This window comes from Saccopteryx leptura, chromosome 4 (assembly GCF_036850995.1).
Source record: "Saccopteryx leptura isolate mSacLep1 chromosome 4, mSacLep1_pri_phased_curated, whole genome shotgun sequence".
Classification (NCBI taxonomy): domain Eukaryota; kingdom Metazoa; phylum Chordata; class Mammalia; order Chiroptera; family Emballonuridae; genus Saccopteryx; species Saccopteryx leptura.
The window spans coordinates 49,155,044-49,176,723 of NC_089506.1; the positions used below are offsets into that span (position 1 = coordinate 49,155,044).

At 39.1% G+C, this 21,680-nt stretch overlaps 1 protein-coding gene across 1 annotated transcript in view; it reads right to left on the reverse strand.

Moving 5' to 3' along the window:
- The window catches only part of TM9SF2 (transmembrane 9 superfamily member 2), a 62,804-nt gene extending 43,727 nt beyond the window's left edge, over positions 1 to 19,077 (reverse strand). Inside the window, exons 1-2 of the mRNA XM_066380617.1 lie at positions 18,873 to 19,077; positions 1,791 to 1,858 (exon numbers count right to left, since the gene is read on the reverse strand). Coding sequence (XP_066236714.1) covers positions 1,791 to 1,858; positions 18,873 to 19,040 — 236 coding nt within the window. The 5' untranslated portion in view covers positions 19,041 to 19,077. The remainder of the gene's footprint in view (positions 1 to 1,790; positions 1,859 to 18,872) is intronic.
- Positions 19,078 to 21,680: the final 2,603 nt, after the last annotated feature.

Below are 21,680 nucleotides of genomic sequence, written 5' to 3' on the forward strand. Positions count from 1 at the left end.
AGTTTTGTTTAAACATTACAGCCTACTTTCAGCTTTGCTATTAAAAAACTAAGAGACAGTTCTGTGTTCACACTAGAATTATACGAGCATACCTGAGACCAGCAGTGATGGCTATGAATTAGATTCTAAGGGGAAGATGAATCTCAGGTGATAAAAATTGAAACTAGGCCTGACCTGTGGTGGTGCAGTGGATAAAGCGGTGGACTTGGAACACTGAAATCGCTGGTTCAAAACCCTGGGCTTACCTGGTCAAGGCATATGAAAGAAGCAACTACGAGTTAATCATTCCTGTGTCTTGCCCCTCCCTTACCCCCCCCCCCCCTCAGAATCAGTAAATAAAATCTTAAAACAAAAACTAGCACTGGGAAGGCCCCAAATGAAGACTCCATATACTGGCTGTAAGAGATCCATTGAGTTTTCTCAGGAATATCCACAAAAATTTAAGGAGAGATGTTAGTTTATGTAATAAAACAAACAAAATGTAGAAAAAACATTTAGGTCTCCAATAGTTTAAAATAAATTATGGTTAACCTATTCATAAATTTTGTACTCTTGTCTTATACTGTACATATTTAAGTTTATAAATTCTTTCCTTTTTAAAAATTTTTTATTAAGTGAGAGGCAGGAGGCAGAGACAGACTCCCACATGCACCCCAACCAGGATCCACTGGGCAAGCCCCCTACAGGGCAATCAATGCTCTGCCCATCTGGGGCTGCTGTGTGAGGTGCCTGAGGTGAGGCCATGGAGCCATTCTTAGCACCCCAAGCCAAATTGGGCTAAATTGTTCAAACCATTCAAGCCATGCTGCAGGAGGAGAAGAGAGGTAGAGAGAGAGAGAGAAAGATAAAGAGGGAGAGAGAGAGAGGAGGAGAGGGAGGGATGGAGAAGCAGATGGTCGCTTATCCAGTGTGCCCTGACCAGGAATCAAACCTGGATATCCACACGCTGGGCTGACGTTCTACCACTGAGCCAACCAACCAGGGCAGTTTATGAATTCTTATAGTCTTACTTTATTGTGCATGCTTTTTTCCTACAATAAACAAGTATTTATTTTTCAAAACTCTTAGGTACCTGAGAAATTTAGAAGCCAACTAAAATTTAAGAACGATGTTTTACACCTCACCTGGTACATAGTGGTCAAATGAATAAAGAATTTGTGCAGCATTTTTATAATATAAAAAATGGAAATAATCAAATGTTCAGAAATAGAGAATTAGTGAAATAAATCATACATGAACTATATACAGTCTCTACAAAGGATTAATAAACAGCTACAAAAAAGACTGAGGTAGTCGTGTATTAACATGAAAAGATGCCACACAGATTCAATTCGGTGAGAAAAACAAAGGTACAAATCAAATATAACAGTATGAATCTATTTTGTCTAAAATGTTTAGAGGTTATGTACATTATAATATGCAGAGAAAAAATTGTGGATGAGCAGACATTAAAGTAATTCTGGGGCACTTAAGCATTTTTTTAAAAAATGTATGTAGTTTTTTTTATTATTGAAAAATTTAAAGAAAACAAAATGGCTTTTTGTCCAGTCAGATGAACAAGGAAATCTATTGCGTTAGTTGGTGCTTCTGCTGTTTTGCAGCGACATAAAAACATCCCATTTTACATTTTAGTAATAAAGAATACCCATTTAAAAAATGTTTTCAGGCCCTGTACACTTTAAAAAGCATGTGAATTTAGCCATCACAATAGAGAAAATAAAAGTTCTAACTGTAAAAAATTCTTATGAGTTACATAATATTTCATATAAAAACCAAGCTGAAAAACTTACGCTGTATATTCATAAGGAAGGACAGATTCCACTGAGTCAAGCCTGTTCACGAAAAGCTCTATTTCAGCCTGAAAATAAGGAAACAAAGAATTAGAATATAAATAACTGAAGATCAAAACTTAAGTCATAATGAGAATTTTTTAAATTTATTATTTACTGATTTGAGAGAGAGAGAGAGAAACATCAATTTGTTGTTCCACTTGGTTATGCACTCACTGGTTGATTCCTGTATGTGCCCTGGCTGGGGATGGAACCTGCAACCTTGGTGTACTGGGACGACGCTCTAACCAACTGAGCTACTTGGCCAAGGCTAAGTCATGTTTAGAATTTTAAAAAATTTGAGTTGTTTGAAACGTGAAATTTTATGATATCTATCCCACTTTAAATAATTCTCTTATAAAACCATTTACTGAGTGGAATTTATATGATTTTAAATTACACCAAAATAATTCTTAGAGGTGCAATGTCTCCAATATTTTCTAAATGATTTTTAAGTTCTAAAATTTCTAAAAAATAAAATGTTTTAACTAAATCATTTATCACATCAATATAGATGTTATTTTTAAAAACTGGTTTTCAAAATCAATACTTCATTCTGTAGCACAAAAATAATTTTTATTCTTTAAGTGATTTTTTAAAACATTTTTATCATAATCAAGACATATTTCCAAGTAGATAAAAAAAATTCTAGATCAACTATACCAGAAATATAATCCTATGCACTTGTGTATTTTTAAGCAGACAGGAAATGCACAATGGCAACAGGGGCTAACTTTGGAGAGCTACTCTGATCAATTTGAGAATGCTTAACTACATGGTAGTAACAAAGAAATCTACAAGACAAGATCCAGTTCAACAGTGAGGGAGGGAGAGAAAAGCTGTCTCAGCTTCCTAGGAAGCACAGGCTAATTTCAAGCTATACCTTCCTACTGAAGCTCCGAAAATTTCTCCAAGGTGTATTTCAGGGTTTTTTCCCACAGAACCCGAAACACATCCCCACTCTCTCAGTACAGGCTGCTATTCATGACAGAACTCTTTAGTTCAGGGGTCCCCAAACTACAGCCCGCAGGCCACATGTGGCCCCCTGAGGCCCCCTGAGGCCATTTATCCGGCCCTCACCGCACTTCTGGAAGGGGCACCTGTTTCATTGGTGGTCAGTGACAGGAGCATAGTTCCCATTGAAACACTGGTCAGTTTGTTGATTTAAATTTACTTGTTCTTTATTTTAAATATTGTATTTGTTCCCGTTTTGTTTTTTTACTTAAAAATAAGATATGTGCAGTGTGCATAGGGATTTGTTCATAGTTTTTTTTATACTCCGGCCCTCCAACGGTTTGAGGGACAGAGAACTGGCCCCCTATGTAAAGTTTGGGGACCCCTGCTTTAGTTGAAGAAGCTAGTAAGTAATCTGTGTGCTAACCAAAAACAACGGAAGAAGAGCTGTTTACTTGGGAGGAGTTCTTTTTATTCAGTTAGCCCACTATGACTGCCTCTGAAGTCCATGAGCATGAGACTCCTGTAATGGCATAAAGCCACATTTGTCATTTTGATCTCCTTCACAAGTACTGTCAGCCATCCTCTATACTTGTTAACATCCCAAAGTAAGACAAGATGTTTGATGTACAACAAACAAAACACTGTGGTGGGAAAAGGAACAAAACATCACAGGCAAGAGTACAGACTCCTGGGCCAGTATGCCTGGGTTCAAATTCCAGTTCCACCACACTACTACTAGTGTGACTTTGGTCAAGTTATTTAACAATCTCAGTTTCCTCGTGGGTGCTTCAGTTTCTTTATCTGCAAAATGGGGATAACAGTATTTACCTCACAGGGTATTGATGACTTAACACTTATGAAGTACTTCATAAATAAATAAAACCAAATAAATTCTGATATTCGGAATCAGGAATGCCTAAACTGCAATGCTTATCCAATATTCATGCTCATTCAATATTCATGTTTTAAGATGGAAGACATTAGCCGGCATAGTACTGAAAACAGTATTATATGCAACTCCTAAAATTCTACTCAAATAATGACAACTCAATAGCAACACTAGTTCAAGAACACAAAGAAAATGTGTCTCTACATTATAATTTAATACTACTGAACACTACACTTAAAAATGATTAAAATGATAAATTTTTTATTTACTACAATAAAAAATTTGAAGAAAAAAAAGATAAGTATTACAACATACCTAAATAATGCAAATATATTAACTGTTGTGAAGGCAAATTTTCAGTTGATGGCCTACTCTTAAAAGTAATGTTCACTAATTACAATTTTCACTGCTATGAAGATACATCAGAATCAAATGCTCTATGTGTATCTTAATGAAAAAAGGAAAGGTCCCTATAAGCTCATCCAGTTAACATCTCTAGATTTCTTTCTAGAAAAGCATGTTGCTATTATATGCTACACAACTATATACATCTTGAGTTTCAAAATCTGGAGAACTACATTTTCACCACACAAGCTAAATCTCAGTGCTACAATTAAATATATTCCTTATTCTCAACTTTGTTCAGTATAAACTGAGTAAGAACAGGGACTTTGAGCTAGGCTGCCTGGGTTTAAATTCTCATTCTGGGCCCTGGCTAGATGGCTCACTGGATAAACCGTCATCCCAACACACTGAGGTCATGAGTTTGACTCCCAGTCAGGGCATGTAAGAGAAGCGACCAATGAATGTACAACTAAATAGAACTGAACAAAAAAAAAGTTGATGCTTCTCTCTCTCTCTCTCTCTCTCTCTTCCTTCTCCTCGCCCTCTCTCTCTTCCTCTATCTGTCTCTCACATCAATGGAAAAATTTAAAAATAAAATCTGGCTTCAACATTTACTAGCTATGTGATCTAGGCAAGTTTCTTTACTTCTCTGTGCATCAGTTTTCTCAGTTGTAGAATAAAAGTAATATTATTACATGCTTCAAGTGTTTTTTCAGAAGATTCAAGAACAGTTCCTGGCACAATGTACTACTATATAAATATTTACTATTATGCAGCAATGTCCAATAGAACTTTAAGCAATGCTGGAAATATTCATCTGTACTTCAAATATATTAGTAGGCAGTAGCCACACAAGGCTATATTGGCCACTTAAAATGTAGTTAGAGTGGCTGAAGAATTGAAATTAAAAGTTAATTTTACTTATAGTTAGTCATAGAAGGCTAATGGCTACTGTATTATCATAGTAACAGAAAAGCATAAAATGCTGCTTAGTACCTCTTCATACACTTAACTTTTACTCTAGTCACTACAATCTTTCCTTTACCTGGAAAAATAACTCTGATGTTAGTCTATCCTAGGAGTTATCAATATTTCAGGCACTGCAGGACCTGCAGTTTCTGCTATTAAGTGCAAAAGCAGTCATAAACAATACATAAGTAAATAAGGATGGCTGTAGCCCCATTAAATCCTATTTATGGGTCCTCTTAGCTTGAGGACCCTACAAAAATAGGCAGCAACCTGTGTTGAACTAGTCCATCCTTGACTGCAGCTTTCTAGGTAATTTTCAATGTTCTTTAAATTCACATCTTAGAGAACCTAAAACAGGGCACTAGGTTCAAAGAACTGATACTATGCTAAAAATATCAGGACATTGTTCAAGGGTATATAAACTAGGGTAAAAGTTTCTTCCATTTCTACCCGATAAGAATTTTTGCTTAGTCTATGACGTTTTCTCCGAAGTTTCATGGGACATATTCTAGCTATAGAATTATTAAACTGAGAGAAAACCCTATTCTCATTTCCTGACTTCTCTCACATCTCTGATTCTTCATCTTTCAAAATGGAAAGGTCTTGCTTTTGAATTGTCTACCTCCTTGATCATGCCAGTTGCTTTTCTCAAGACCTTGTTCTATTCTCATACCCTTCTTAAAAGGTACGTCACTAAGAATTACTGGCAAAATTCAAGGGTTAAACAATAAAGTTTCAGATAGATAGATAGAACAACATTGTTACTTTTCATTAGCCTTACTGTCCATAAGCATAATTCTTCAATGACACTCTTCATCTTTCCTATGGTTCTATAACTAATAGCTTAGAATTCATCATCTGAAAAACAGAATTGTTTTTCTTCAAATATATTTTCTTAACCTGTCTAAGACTAAATTAACTTAACAATTTTTACTCTCTCATATAACTTAAAGATAACTTCTGGAAATGTATGCCCTTGGTTTTATATTACACATAGAGGAGTTTAATACTGTGAAACATTTCATGTTCATTCTCTGCTAAAATCCAAATTAGCCTCAAGCACCTCTCCTCAAAGTCTGTTTTCCCTACTGATTTTATTCTCTACACCACTCTGCCTGTAAGCCAACCCATACCACTTTAAATTCCAATTTAACCTTTAAAAACAAAATCTTGTCACACTGGCTGAATAGCTTGATTGGGTAGAGCATTGTACTGAAGCACAAAGGTTGCCAGTTCGATCCCCAGTTAGGGCACATACAGGAACGGATCCATGCTCCTGTCTGTTTCTCTCTCTCTCTCTCTCTCTCTCTCTCTGCCTTCCTCTCTTGCTTAAATGAATAAAAATGTTAAAGAAAATTGTTTTAATTAAAATAAAATCTTGTCAAAACTTCAGAAATCAAACTCACTAGCTCTAAGTCTCCTGCAAGTTTTTGAATGATAACTCTATAACCCAGGAAAATTTCTCTTCCAGAAACCATGCTAATCTTCTGCTTATAAAATTTAGTGTAGTTTTAACTGATAATTCCCATACTTACTCCATTTTAGTCAATAGCTCAAAGGCCCATAAACCTTTACTCACCCTATTTTGTTATTTGCACATTATTAGCTTTCAGCCATCTTCTTGGCATTTTATCTAATATCAAATCCCCACTAAATTTACTTTATCTGCCAACTTCTCCTGATCTGATGAAGCAGCTTCACCTAAATAACAAAGGTGTTAATGTCACCTAACAAGCATATGTTTTAGTCTTGTTTTGTGATTTATAAAATGACTATAAGCCATCAGGACTGTCCACAAAATTTTTCAAAATATCAAAGTCCAAAAAATAATTCTTCTCAAAGAACTTTCACCTAGAAACAAAATTAATTTTAAAACACACATAAATATCGGGAACACCTCAGTTTGGAGGTAGCATTGCATCAGACAGCTGGACTCATCTCATATCCTAAGTCTATTCTTTTTCCCCAGTGTTTTATTTATTTATTTTTATTAATTTTAATTTATTGTGTTTACATGGATTCAAGTATCCCACTCAATATAACACCCTCACCTCCCACCCACATGTCCCCCATTACACTCCCTTTGCCCCCCTCCTCCTAACTCTCTCCTTCACTTTCCTCTGGGATTTGCTGTCCTGTTATCTGTATCTATGACACTAGACCACCAACTTACACCATTCACAAAAATAAACTCAAAATGGATAAAAGACTTAAATGTAAGTCGCGAAACCATAAACATCTAGAAGAAAACATAGGCAGTAAACTCTCAAATCCTAAATCTATTCTTAATATGAACTCTTAAGCAATCAATAATTTTGAATGGGATAAATATAAAAGGTAATAACAAAATAGAAAGTAACAATAAAGTTGCTCCTCAGTTGGTGTGCAATAACTGTAAATTAAATGACTAAATTAGTGTAGCTATTACCTTAGAGAAATTGGACATTCCTGAAACTGAATACTTATTAGTATAAGAATAACCCTGAGGGTTTCTGTGAGAGGCCCTCACACTTCTTCCATTAAAAAACACTAAGACAAAAAAATAAAGTACCTAGGAGTAAACTTAACCAAGGAGACTAAAGACTTGTACTCGGAAAATTACAAAGCATTGATAAAAGAAATCAAGGAAGATACAAACAAGTGGAAGCATATACCGTGCTCATGGTTAGGAAGAATAAACATCATTAAAATGTCTGTATTTCCCAAAGCAATCTATAAATTCAATGCAATACCAATTAAAATACCAATGACATACTTCAAAGATATAGATCACATATTACAAAAATGTATATGGAACCAAAAAAGAACACGAATAGCCTCAGCAATCTTAAAAAAGAAGCCTAAAGTGGGAGGTATCACACTTCCAGATATCAAGTTATACTACAAGGCCACTGTACTCAAAACAGCCTGGTACTGGCATAAGAACAGGCATATAGATCAATGGAACAGAACAGAGAACCCAGAAATAAACCCACAGCTCTATGGACAACTGATATTTGACAAAGGAGGTAAGGAAATACAATGGAGTAAAGACAGTCTCTTTAACAAATGGTGTTGGGAAAATCGGACAGCTACCTGCAAAAAAATGAAACTAGATCACCAGCTTACACCACTCACAAAAATAAACTCAAAATGGATAAAAGACTTAAATGTAGGCCGTGAAACCATAAGCATCTTAGAAGAAAACATAGGCAGTAAGCTCTCCGACATCTCTCAGAGCAATATATTTGCTGATTTATCTCCACGGGGAAGTGAAATAAAAGACAGGATAAACAAATGGGACTGTATCAAACTATTAAAGCTTTTGCATAGCTAAAGACAATAAGAACAGAATAAAAAGACAAACTACACAATGGGAGAACATATTTGACAATACTTCTGATAAGGGGTTAATAACCAAAATTTATAAAGAACTTGTAAATCTCAACACCAGGAAGACAAACAATCCAATCAAAAAATGGGAAAAAGAAATGAATAGACACTTCTCCAAAGAGGACATACAGATGGCCAATAGGCATATGAAAAAATGCTCAACATCACTAATCATTAGAGAAATGCAAATTAAAACCACAATGAGATATCACCTCACACCAGTCAGAATGGTGCTCATCAACAAAACAACACAGAATAAGTGCTGGCGAGGATGTGGAAAAAAGGGAACCCTCCTGCACTGCTGGTGGGAATGCAGACTGGTGCAGCCACTGTGAAAAACAGTATGGAGATTCCTCAAAAAATTGAAAATCGAACTGCCTTTTGACCCAGCCACCCCCCTTTTAGGAATATACCCCAAGGACACCATAGAACGGTTCCAGAAGGAGAAATGCACCCCCATGTTTATAGCAGCATTGTTCACAATAGCGAAGATCTGGAAACAGCCCAAGTGTCCGTCAGAGGACGAGTGGATTAAAAAGCTTTGGTAATATATTCTATGGAATACTACTCAGCCATAAGAAATGATGACATCGGATCATTTACAGTAACATGGATGGACCTTGATAACATTATACGGAGTGAAATGAGTAAATCAGAAAAAACTAAGAACTATATGAACCCATACATAGATGGGACATAAAAATGAGACTCAGAGACATGAACAAGAATGTGATGGCAACAGAGGTAGGGGGTGGGGGGCTGGAGGGGAGCGAGGAAGGAGGGGGTGGGGGAGGGGAGGGGCACAAAGAAACCAGATAGAAAGTGACAGAAGACAATTTGAATTTGGGTGAGGGGTATACAGCATAATCAAATGTCAAAATAATCTGGAGATGTTTTCTCTCAACATATGTACCCTGATTTATCAATGTCACTGCATTAAATTTAATAAAAATAAATAAATAAAAAATAAAAAGCAATCTAAAAAAACCCCACTAAGACAGTATGCTTTTTGATCTACTTTTTTTGCCTATTCATTACTCTCTTCTTTGCTGTAAGTCTAGGGAAGAGGAAAATAATTATCAAGCAAAATTCTCACAATAACCTTTTGAGCTAGGGATTACTTGCTCTACTTTAAGACAAAGAAATAACTTCAAAAACTGGACGGCAGCCTTAAATAAAGTAAACTCAACAGTTATTACCATCACCTTTAATTTCTGCTGCTCTCAGTCCTCCACTTTCCTTCCTTCTGATCTCTTCTGATACTTTCTCACACTTACTTATATAGGAAAGTTTGTCTATCATAGATATCACCACTAAATTATGGACCTTCTTCTGTTGTTCAGCAAACTAATTAAAACACATCTTGGACATTCAGTTCATCTTGGCTATTTTTGCAGCACTTTCATTCATTCTTCCTTTTTTAAAATGTAAAAATCTGAAAACTTAAGAATTATCAGGCCCCAGAAGGGAAGCTCAGTTGACTAGAGCACTGTCCCTAATATGCTAAAGTTGAGAGTTCTATTCCCAGTCAGGGGACATACAAGAATCAATCAATGAATGTGTAAATAAATGGAACAACAAATCAGTATTTCTATCTCTCTTTCTCCCCCTTTCTCTCTCTGCATAATCAATTTTAAAAATGTAAGTTAAAAAAATTATCTCAAAAAACGCAAATTACAAGTAATAATACCTTTAACATAAAATAGACAACTTACATTTGTAAAAATGCTATAGTCAAACAAAGAAATGTCAAAAGTATTATAAGAATGTGATCCTCATAAGGCAATAGAGAAAATGTTAAAAATTGAGAGAAAGGAGAAAAGAAATGAGATGCTAATGAGTTTGTGGTTTTGATGAAGGGCAAAGATACACTACAGACATCATGACATCCATCTAAAAATATAAATACATACACAGATAAAACAGGGGAAAACATAAACAACCGTTGGCTCTAGGGGTCTAGGTGGATACACAGATAACCATAATACTAATCTTTCATCTCTCTCTCTTTTTTTTTAGGATAGAGGAGGGGCGACAGTGAGCTGACTACTGCATGCCCCACACAGGGATCCACCTGGCAACCTTCTGAGATTGATGGATGAGTATCAAGCTATTTTTAGCGCCTGAGGCTGATGTGCTCCAAAGGAGCTATCCTCAGTGCCCGAGGCCACACTAAAACCAATCAAACTGGCTGCAGGAGGGGAAGAGGGAGAGAAGGGGACAAGGGGGTGGAGAAGTAGATGGTTGCCTCTCCAGTGTACCCTGACATGGAATCAAACCCAGGACGTCCAAATACCAGGCCGACATTCTATCCACTGAGCTACCAGCCAGTGCCTCATTTTTTTAATTTCTATTTTTGACAAAGGCAAAGAGAGACAGAGACAGAGATAGACAGGAAGGGAGAGAGATGAGAAGCATCAATTCTTCATTGCGACACCTTAGTTGTTCATTGATTGCTTTCTCATATGTACCTTGACTGGGGGGGCTCCAGTAGAGTGAGTGACCCCTTGCTCAAGCCAGCAACCATGGGGTCATGTCTATGATCCCATGCTCAAGCCAGCAACCCTGCATTCAAACTGCTGAGCTTACACTCAAGTCGGATGAACCTGCGCTCAAGCCAGCAACCTCCAGGTTTTGAACCTAGGTCCTCTGCGTCCCTGTCCGATGCTCTATCCCCTGCACCACCAACTGGTCAGGCACCTGAACTTTTTTGAATTTTGAAAATTGTCAAAATTAAAAAGTTGGGAAAAGAAAAGCTTTAAAGTTGAAAGCAGACTTTTAGTCTATTATCAAGTGATGGAAACCAAATCAAAGCAGTAATAATAAAGACGAAAGAGTAAAATTTAGTGTGGAAAAATGTTGAAGAAGTAGGGAAGATGACTTCAAAAGAAGTATTAGTAGGGGGAAATTGTAGAATTTGCATTGTATGTGAAAACTGACGAACGTAAACAACAAATTCTGAAAAACCATAAAAAATTCATCTAATCAACACATTTAATACCCACAATGTCCTGTACTAATTTAAAAAAAGTATGAGTAATATAGCACAAAATATATCAGTACTTGCCTTAAAAAGTTTTATAATCCAGATGGGGAGACAAAGCACACATTCAAGAAGTAAAAGAAAAGGTGATCAAGTTATTATACTATGTTCTTGGTGCACACATGAATCTTTATAGGATTTAATTTTCTTACTAAAACAGCAATGTCCCATAAGAGGACAATATTTGATTCATTTTAAGGCCACTTGCCTCTCTAAACTTGTTTATTCCTCATCCAGAAGTTAAGTTCATCTTCTTTGGGAAATTTGCCTTAAATAGAGAGAGCCAGGTCCAAAATATTACTGACATAACTTGAAAGAGCCTTAGGGTTGCTTAATACTTCACAATCCTGCTTTCAAAACATCCCAAACTGAATTATTACAAGCATGTAAAGTTGTTAGAACAGTAAATATTTTAAGGAAGTTACAGATAATTCCTAAAATCTAACACCTGATTACAATCCACCTTAGAACTTTGTAATGGAAATAGTTTGGTTTAATTTAGAGTGCTATGGTCTCCCTTTTAAATCCTCCTCCTTCCAAATGTATAATTTTATTTCTACTTCCTTGTTCCTTTGTTTCTGCTTTTATTACATCTGACCTGACTGCAATCACATCTGTCGCACCCCTACAATGAGTTTTCAAGGTAGAAAGACACCCCAGTGAAGAAATCTGACTCTGTACATGGATCAAAGCAAGTGACTAGTGACAAAAAGTTTTGAGATACCAAGGCAGAACCACCAAAAAGAAAAAACTATAAAAGCTTCCACTGTTAAATATTGAAGAGGTATTTACAGTGGCAAAAATTCTGAAAAGGCAACTCTTAAATCAGACAATAATGGTGGAACACACACAGATGTTCACGAGCTTTGAGTTATCTGACCAGCAATGCCCAGAAGCTGATCTCCTAGATACTAAGGTTTTTTCTCTCTTCACCCCACTGAAAAATAAAATTTCAATTTTAGACTCTACTAAAGAAAAGAATAAATATAAAATCTGACTACTTAAAGATTACATAGGTAAAGAGTTTTTGTTGATAACTGTATTAATTGTGGCAGTCCTGGAGTATAAGCAGCCAGCAATCCCGAGTAAAGCAGGAGAAGCAGAGTGCTCAGCGTGGAGATCAAGCAGTACCTCAACATGGTGAAGAGTCCACACTTCAGATTCACACTCCTAGGTTTGCACCCTGGCTTCACTACTTACTAGCTGTGTATATTCTGAGAGCTATGAGAGTTACTATGTCTTACCCAGGTTCAGTTTCCCATCTAAAAATCACAGGAACAATCTGAGGATTAATGATATCGTTATCATTATTAGAAAAGGGCAATAAATAGGTTTGAAAGCTGAGAATAACAAGAGCAAAAACAAACAAACAAAAACCACATATTTCCTCCAAAGCCTTTCATGGATATTTAGTTAAATTTTAATGGCAACGGAGAATCACCTTGTAGAATACACATAAAGTGGCTACAATTAATAACACTTACTGAGATGAAATTAATAGAAAATTGCAAAGAATAAGAACTGGGCTCTAAGGCTGACAGCATAGACCAGTCTCTAGATCTTGGTTGTGTCTGTGTGAGTATGTTGAGGGTATGGGGTGTGGAGCTCATGTCTGGGGTTTTGTTTCAGATGGTCAAGTACAGGCCTTTGGAGGAATTTCCCTTTGTGGAAAGCCAAAAGCCGCAGTACATTATTTTATCTATAATATATTGACCTTGCTTGCTTTTCGATCCTAGCTCTCAGATCCACCATAATAAACAATCAGTTTTAAAATAATTATATTCAAAATTTTATTTATGAAGGCAAACTTTCTAACTCAGCTCCATGTACTTTTTCACCAGAAGTCTTTTCTTGTTGGAATGTGAATTTATCATAATCAGACTTATTCTTTCTAGTGCCTGATTTCATATTTGAAACAGTATTAGTACTTCTACACACTGATTAGTTTCCAGAAGCTAAGAATTAATGCTATAATTCCAGAGAAAACTATGAGAACATGAAACTGAATATCAATGAATAAATGTCAATTATATTAACATAAATAACATAGATTACATTTTTCTTTAGATATTTCAAAATCTTCAAACTATTTCTACAAATTAAAACAGGTAGATATACATTCATACTCATGTCTGTTCAGATTAACATTTAAAACTGTTTTCTTAAATTTGATTTATTCCATATTTATGCCTCCAAAATAGTAGACATACCATTTAGTAAAAGCTTCTAAAAATAACTATCAAGAAAGGAAGTTTAAAAGTACGCTTGTGATTAAGCTTCCTTTAAGCTTAGTTCATTTAAACTGTTACTTAGTTCATTTTATCAAAATGTTACTTAGTTCATTTAAACATTCCTTTTTAAAAAAATCCACCACTGAACATATTTGGTCACTTTTTCTTACTGTACAGGAAAGAAAACCTTAATTTCTCCTCTAAGAATATGATCTGTACATCAAATAGTAAAAGAGTGGCAGATGTTGGGAGAATTTAGTTGTTAGGTCTGAATTCATGTTGACAAGCTAATAATTACTTGAAAGTTAAAAGCAGCAATGATGAACTGCTCACTAATCTTCAGCTACTAGCTATCATAATGCCACTCAGCACACTTGAGACTCAATCTAAAGCTAAACAGCATGTGGCAGCTAATTGAAATAGCCAAAACTTTTACAAAGTAGATTAGAACTGCACATTTTACCCCTGTGAAGATCTATTCACTTCTGATCAGAATGTTATTCTACTTATTAGAGTCAACATATTGTTCCTTGATTTTAACAAAGTAAAATGGATTCTGGAGGAAAAAAAATACCATGGTTTAATTCTTTATTATTCTGGTTTCAAAAACTAACAAAATAAGGCAAATAAAACAATGAAAAGACAAGAAACCTCAATAGCAATGAGTAATGGTAAGTGAAATAAGCCAGTCAGAGACTTCACTCATATATGAATTAAATAATTGAACAAAAAACCAAAAAAACCTCATAGACACAAATAACAGTATGGTGATTACCAAAGAGGAAGGGGAGTAAGGGGAAGTAGAAGAGGGTAAAAGGAGAATAAATGGTGATGGTAGGAGTGCTGACTTGGGGTGGTGAACATACAATACAATATAGTTGATGTATTATAAAATTATATACCTGAAAGCTATATAATTTTATTAATCAATGTCACCCCAATAACTGTAATTAACAATGTTTGAGGTACCATCACACAGCTATTAAATTGATAAGTAAAAATTTAAAAATATTGTGGAGACACAGAATCATTTAACTAATGGCACTATAAATCAAGCCTATCTTAAAAGAACCCTGGCAATATTAAATAGAGCTATAAAATTGCTTCTTGCCTTTGACTAGAAGTAATTCTAGTAATTTTATTTTGGGGAATATGCAACTAATTCTTGTCTAATAATTCTAGCAAAGCTATTTATAATAGATAAAAACTGGAACCAATCTAAATGCCCTACAAGCAAGGAATGGTTAAGCAAACCATAGTATAGTAATAGAAAGAAATACTATATAGTCATTAAAAGCCAATAAGAATGTGCACTATTCAAATGTATGCACATGTAACAATAGCTACCTAAAAGAAAAAAGTAAGGCCCTGGCCGGTTGGCTCAGCGGTAGAGCGTCGGCCTAGCGTGCGGAGGACCCGGGTTCGATTCCTGGCCAGGGCACACAGGAGAAGCGCCCATTTGCTTCTCCATCCCTCCACCGCGCCTTTCTCTCTCTCTCTCTCTTCCCCTCCCGCAGCCAAGGCTCCACTGGAGCAAAGATGGCCCGGGCGCTGGGGATGGCTCTGTGGCCTCTGCCCCAGGCGCTAGAGTGGCTCTGGTCGCAACATGGTGACGCCCAGGATGGATCGGGCGCATGCGGGAGTCTGTCTGACTGTCTCTCCCTGTTTCCAGCTTCAGAAAAATGCAAAAAAAAAAAAGAAAAAAGTAAGCCACAGGACACAGGCACAGCATTTATGAATGCTAATAAAGATCATAAATCAGGAGTCGGAGCAATTGTGACAGAATTTCATGTTCACTGAACTTCTGTTTCTCAGCCACTAAATGGAACAAAAAATATTGAGAGGCCTGACCTATGGTGGCGCAGTGGATAAAATGTCGACCTGGAAATGCTGAGGTCGCCTGTTCGAAACTTTGGGCTTGCCTGGTCAAGGCACATGTGGGAGTTGATGCTTCCTGCTCCTCCCCCCTTCTCTCTCTCTCTCTCCCTCTCTCTTGTCTCTCTCTCTCCTCTCTAAAAATGAATAAATTAAAAAAAAAAAAAACCTAAAAAAAATATTGAGAGGAGAAAATGACGAAATCCTCAGGGTTCTTTTCAGTCTCTCTCAATATACATAGTGAGTTAAATGCAGGACATGAACTTGACAGTACATATAAAGACTAGACTACATACAGCCTGACCAGGCAGTGGCACAGTGGATAGAGTGTTGGCCTGGGACGCTGAGAACCCAGGTTCAAAACCTCCCATGTCACAGGCTTGAGCACGGGCTCATCCAGCTTAAGCATGGGCTCACAGCTTGAGTGTGGGATTATAGACATGACTCGATGGTCGCCGGCTTGAGCCCAAAGGTCGCTGGCTTGAGCAAGGGGTCACTGGCTTGGCTGGCAGGCCCCCCTAAGGCACCTATCAGAAAGCAATCAATGAACTACTAAGGTACCCCAATTATAAGCTGAAGCTTCTCATCTCTCTCCCTTCCTGTCTATCTGTTTCTCTCTCTCTCTGTCTCTCTCCCCCCCCCCCAAAAGACTATACTACATAAATCACATTAATGCTGAAGATATCTATACTTGTTTCATCTCTACACTTATATTTTACAGGATCACAATGATGATAAATATTGTACTTTTCCTCTAAGAAATGCATAATATATTAATTTGAAGAAGCAAATATCATTTTCTGAAGTCCATCTCAAATGTCATTTTCCTCCCTATAGTTTTTCCTGAAGACTCCAATCCACAGATGTTTTCTCATGTCTGCTTTAGACACTTTGGACACACATCTTCAATAACTTACCAGATGGCAAGAATCTTTTCATAATAAGTCAGAGAGAGGGATAGACAGGGACAGACAGGAAGGGAGAGAGATGAGAAGCATCAATCATCAGTTTTTTTTGTTTGTTTTTTCCATTTTTCTGAAGCCGGAAACAGGGAGAGACAGTCAGACTCCCGCATGCGCCCAACCGGGATCCACCCAGCACGCCCACCAGGGGGCGATGCTCTGCCCATCCTGGGCGTCGCCATGTTGCGACCAGAGCCACTCTAGCGCCTGAGGCAGAGGCCACAGAGCCATCCCCAGCGCCCGGGCCATCTTTGCTCCAGTGGAGCCTTGGCTGTGGGAGGGGAAGAGAGAGACAGAGAGGAAAGCGCGGCGGAGGGGTGGAGAAGCAAATGGGCGCTTCTCCTGTGTGCCCTGGCCGGGAATCGAACCCGGGTCCTCCGCACGCTAGGCCGACGCTCTACCGCTGAGCCAACCGGCCAGGGCAATCATCAGTTTTTTGTTGCAACACCTTAGTTGTTCATTGATTGCTTCCTCATATGTGCCTTGACCATGGGCCTTCAGCAGACCGAGTAACCCTTTGCTTGAGCCAGCGACCTTGGATCCAAGCTGGAGACCTCGGGGTCTCAAACCTGGGTCTTCTGCATCCCAATCTGACGCTCTATCCACTGTGCCACCGCCTGGTCAGGCAATTGTTCATAAATTTATGTCCTTTACTTTAAGGTTTCCAGAAGACAGAGATACATCTTTTGTCTCTGAGGCACTACAAATTTAAACTTAAAGACCACATACTAGGTTTTAAAGGATGGTTACTCAAGTATTTAGTGGAAAAACCAGCGTGCTTGCGAGATTAGCTCTCCCTTCCACTTGAAGTACTATATTCTTTCAGTCAGAACTCCGAGTGAAAGCTTCTTGCACTACAAAGTATGGGAGTTAGTTTCAAGTGTTATTGACTTGAGTAAACCTTAAAGATCCTCAGACAGCCTGACTAGGTGGTGGCGCAGGGGGTAGAGGGAGAGAGTGGGTGGGAGGTGGAGGACCCAGGTTCGAGACCCTGAAGTCTCCAGCTTCAGCGCGGGCTCATCTGGTTTGAGCAAGGCTCACCAGCTTGAGCCCAAGGTCGCTGGCTCCAGCAAGGGGTCACTCAGTCTGCTGTAGCCCTCCAGTCAAGACACATATGGGAAAGCAATCAATGAACAACTAAGATGCCCCAACGAAGAATTTATGCTTCTCATCTCTCTCCCTTCCTGTCTCTGTCCCTATCTGTCCCTCTCTCTGACTCTCTCTGTCACACACACACACACACACACACACACACACACACACACAAAAGATCCTTAGACATTTTCAGAAACCCAAGTTTTTAAACAGAAACTGTAAAATGCTTTGAAATTTTTAATAGCTTCTTTAATGCCCTAAAATTAGCTCAATATTAATAGCTACAGTAAAGCCGGCAATAATAAAACAGGTTTTTTTTTTTAAATAAAACTTAGTAAAGAAACCTATTTATATAGATTGTAAAAGTTTGCTAAGTGATTATTTGAATTGTTAAATTTACTAATGGTTTCAAAAAGATCCTCAAGCCCAAAATGTCAAGTTTTACCAACATAGAATAATTGTGTATGTGTATCATTATGCCCTATACCCAATAATCGAAAAGGAGTTTATTTTTACTTCTGTCTCCCTTGCTAGCAGTTAAACTGAAAACCTTGCAAGTTAAGGTCTTACAAGATCAGCGTTTTCAAGACTTGCACCAAGAAGAAAACGCCAGTTTCTGTCGTCTGCTCTCTTTAAGTTTTTAAAACAATCTCAGTGAAACTAAACAATGGAACCCTATATGTTTCGTTTATCAAAAAAAAAATTTTACACTTAAAAAGTACAAATTAACTGTTTCAACCACTACAGGAACTCTTGATTGATGCAGTTTACGCAGTTCAGAGTTATGTCCACAAGTAAGTAACTAGCTGCTAATCGTGAAGTTAAAATATCAAAAGTCCTAGAAAACACAAGCTCTCATAACCAATCAAGAGTTCCAGCACAATAAAACAGGAAGCAACGAAAGAAAAGTTACTCGAAAACCTGGTCGTCCACTTGCCTGGAGTGCGTGACCCGCGGCTGTGAGCGAGTCCTCACTCGGATGCTAGCCGCCGACGTGCACGCACCCTACTCCCGGGGAGCGCCACACACACACACCCCTGTTCCAGGAAAAGTGAACCCAGTCGCCGGTGCAACCTGGCGGGCCAGACGGGAGGGCAGCCCGAGGCCCAGAGTCTCCCAGAACCTAACCCCCTACAAGGGCCGTTTCCGAGTCCCCGACCGGACCCGCAGTCCCGAGTGCGGAATCCAGGAGACACTGATCCCACCCCACTGCTACGCCCCCTTCCCCTCGAACTCCAGTTTCTTTGGCAAAGCGAGGCTTTCCCTTCCGACACAGCACCCGGAGGTCCGCCAGGCCTCGCTCACCTTGCACTCCTCGCTCTTTTTTTCTTCTTCGCAGAAGTTAACCGGAGCCAGGCCGGGCAAGTAGAAAGCGGCGCCCCGACGCGGGCCCGGGGCCGCCCCCAGCAGGAGCAGCCACAGCAGCAACAACCGCCACCGAGGTGGAGACGACGCCGACAGCCTCGGGCTCATGGCGGCTGTTTTAGGAATAGAGCAGACAAGCCGAAGGGGTGAGAGGAGAATGAGGGGCGGGGAAGCTCGGAAACGACGACTAGGCCTCCCGAGCTGAGGTGGGCCCGCCCCGCGACGGACAGTTCCGGTTGCGCTAGGAGACACCGCGGATCCCGCAACAGAAACCGAACTGGACCTCGACAGAGCATGCGCAAAGCCGCCTGCACATGCTCAGTGAGAGCAGTCGCAAGCGACCCGAAGTTTCCCGGAGCGTGGAGGAAATCCACTTTCCACTTTTTCAGCTGCTCCAGCGCTCACGTTCCTATTCCAAATTACGATTTAGAGCTCCCTCGGGCACTGTGGAGCCAGTCCTGCTAAGCCGGCCCGCCTCGCTTGTTGCTTTGTCTCAATTTCCTTAAATATCTTGAAGTTTCCTCACTGTGCTACCCGCAGCTTGCCAACCCCTATCACAGAGTTGGTGCTCCAGAGAGGACTTGCTCATGGAAGGTGGTGGAGTTGGTGGCTGGAAGGAGTTCGGGAAACATCTGGTTAGGAGCAGGATCAGGAAACAAATGGGGAGGAATTAGCCATAAATCTTTGCTCAAATAGCTGCTCAGAGGTATCTGCACAGACAGGTTCCACGCATTTGATGCGGCGCATTCCTGCGTAGGACAGAACAAACAAGACGTCTTTAAGAGTGGGTGAAAAGAGGTGGGGAGTAAGGAGTGGGCAAATAGAAGAAACTAGTGTTCACACTTTGCAAAGGAAGACATAGGCACACCCTAGAGCAGGGGTCGGGAACCTTTTAGGCTGAGAGAGCCATGAACGCCACATATTTTAAAATGTAATTCTGTGAGAGGCATACAACCACCCGCGTACATTATGCATTATCCAATAAAAATTTGGTGTTGTCCCAGAGGACAGCTGTGATTGGCTCCAGCCAACCGCAACCATGAACATGAGTGGTAGGAAAAGAATGGATTGTGATACATGAAAATGTTTTATATTTTTAACATTTTTTTTAATTACAGATTTGTCTGCAAGCCAGATGCAGCCATCAAAAGAGCCACTTCTTGCTCGCTAGCCATAGGTTCCTGACCTCTGACCTAGAGCTCAGTTTGGAAAGTAGTCCTAATGAAATAGAAATGCTCTATGATTGTCCAGAGTAAGTTTCTGTCACTTTTCCTATTGAAGTGATGTCCGTGTTTGTGCACATGTGTGAGCATTTTCTGAGTATTTTTCAAGTAGAAGTTTGATTTTGGTGACAGGAAGGCAATTCAGTTAAGCCTTAAGAGTTGAATAGAATACTCTGAAGAGTGAGTGCATCAACTTACTAGTATACAGCAAGGAATCATAACCCCAGGGTACCACCAGCTTCAAATTCAGGAATGGGATTTTTCGCTAAATGGACAATTAAAAAAGTGTGGAGCCCCATGCAAACCTATCTAAATTACTGTGGGTGTTTCCACATTCTTCCCCCTTCCCGAAATGACGTTAATTAAATTTTCAAAGGTCAATTTTAATTAAATATGACCCTGCAAAAAAGGTTAAGAACCATTGCTTAAACTGCAGAGTAACCAGAACAAGGAAAGATAAATTTTTAGTTGTAAAAGTCGTTTGCAGTAAGAGCTTCAGCTTTGGAACACTATGACCTAGTCATATGACCTTGAGCAAGTTAATTACTCAAGCCCCAAGTAGTAGAGAGAATTAGGAAGTAGAGAGAAAAGAATGCCCATCTTAAAGTCATTGTGAAGATTAAACAACAACAACAACAAAAAACCAGTGAACACATTACTTGGCATAGAGGAATAGCAGCCATCTTTAATTTACAAGCCAGTCTAGCAATGGGACTGTCACTTTCCATTCTCTCACTCAAGCAAATCAATTAACATACTGGTTAAATGTCTTTGGGCTAAGGAAAAGAATTTATAAAATTCTGTACTTGATGTCATGAAGATTTCCACTGTAAGAAAAGGTGTTCTCTCCATTTAGAAAAAAACAAGCCACAGGCCAGAACCAACAAAAGACTTATAATATTCTTAAATGTATGTTGAAACTTTGAATTAATTCCAGGCGGCTATTTCCACAATTATCTAGAAAATAGTCTACTGCCAGGTGCCACCACATCTTCCAAACTGTTGCGCACAACCAATCTGAAAGAGCAAATATTTCTTCAGGACCCACCCCAGGACCTATACCAGAACCAGCCCGCTTCACCTTCTCTTCCAGCAGTCGGCAAACCACAGCTCGCCAGCCACATGCGGCTCTTTGGCCCCTTGAATGTGGCCCTTCCACAAAATATCACGTGCGGGCATAAAGGCCAGCTTAGGAGTACCCTAATTAAATTAATAACGTACCTACCTATATAGTTTAAGTTTAAAAAATTTGGCTCTCTGGCCCTGGCCAGTTGGCTCAGCGGTAGAGCGTCAGCCTGGCGTGCGGGGGACCCGGGTTCGATTCCCGGCCAGGGCACATAGGAGAAGCGCCCATCTGCTTCTCCACCCCCACCCCCCTCCTTCCTCTCTGTCTCTCTCTTCCCCTCCTGCAGCCAAGGCTCCATTGGAGCAAAGATGGCCTGGGCACTGGGGATGGCTCCTTGGCCTCTGCTCCAGGTGCTAGAGTGGCTCTGGTTGCGGCAGAGCGACGCCCCGGAGGGGCAGA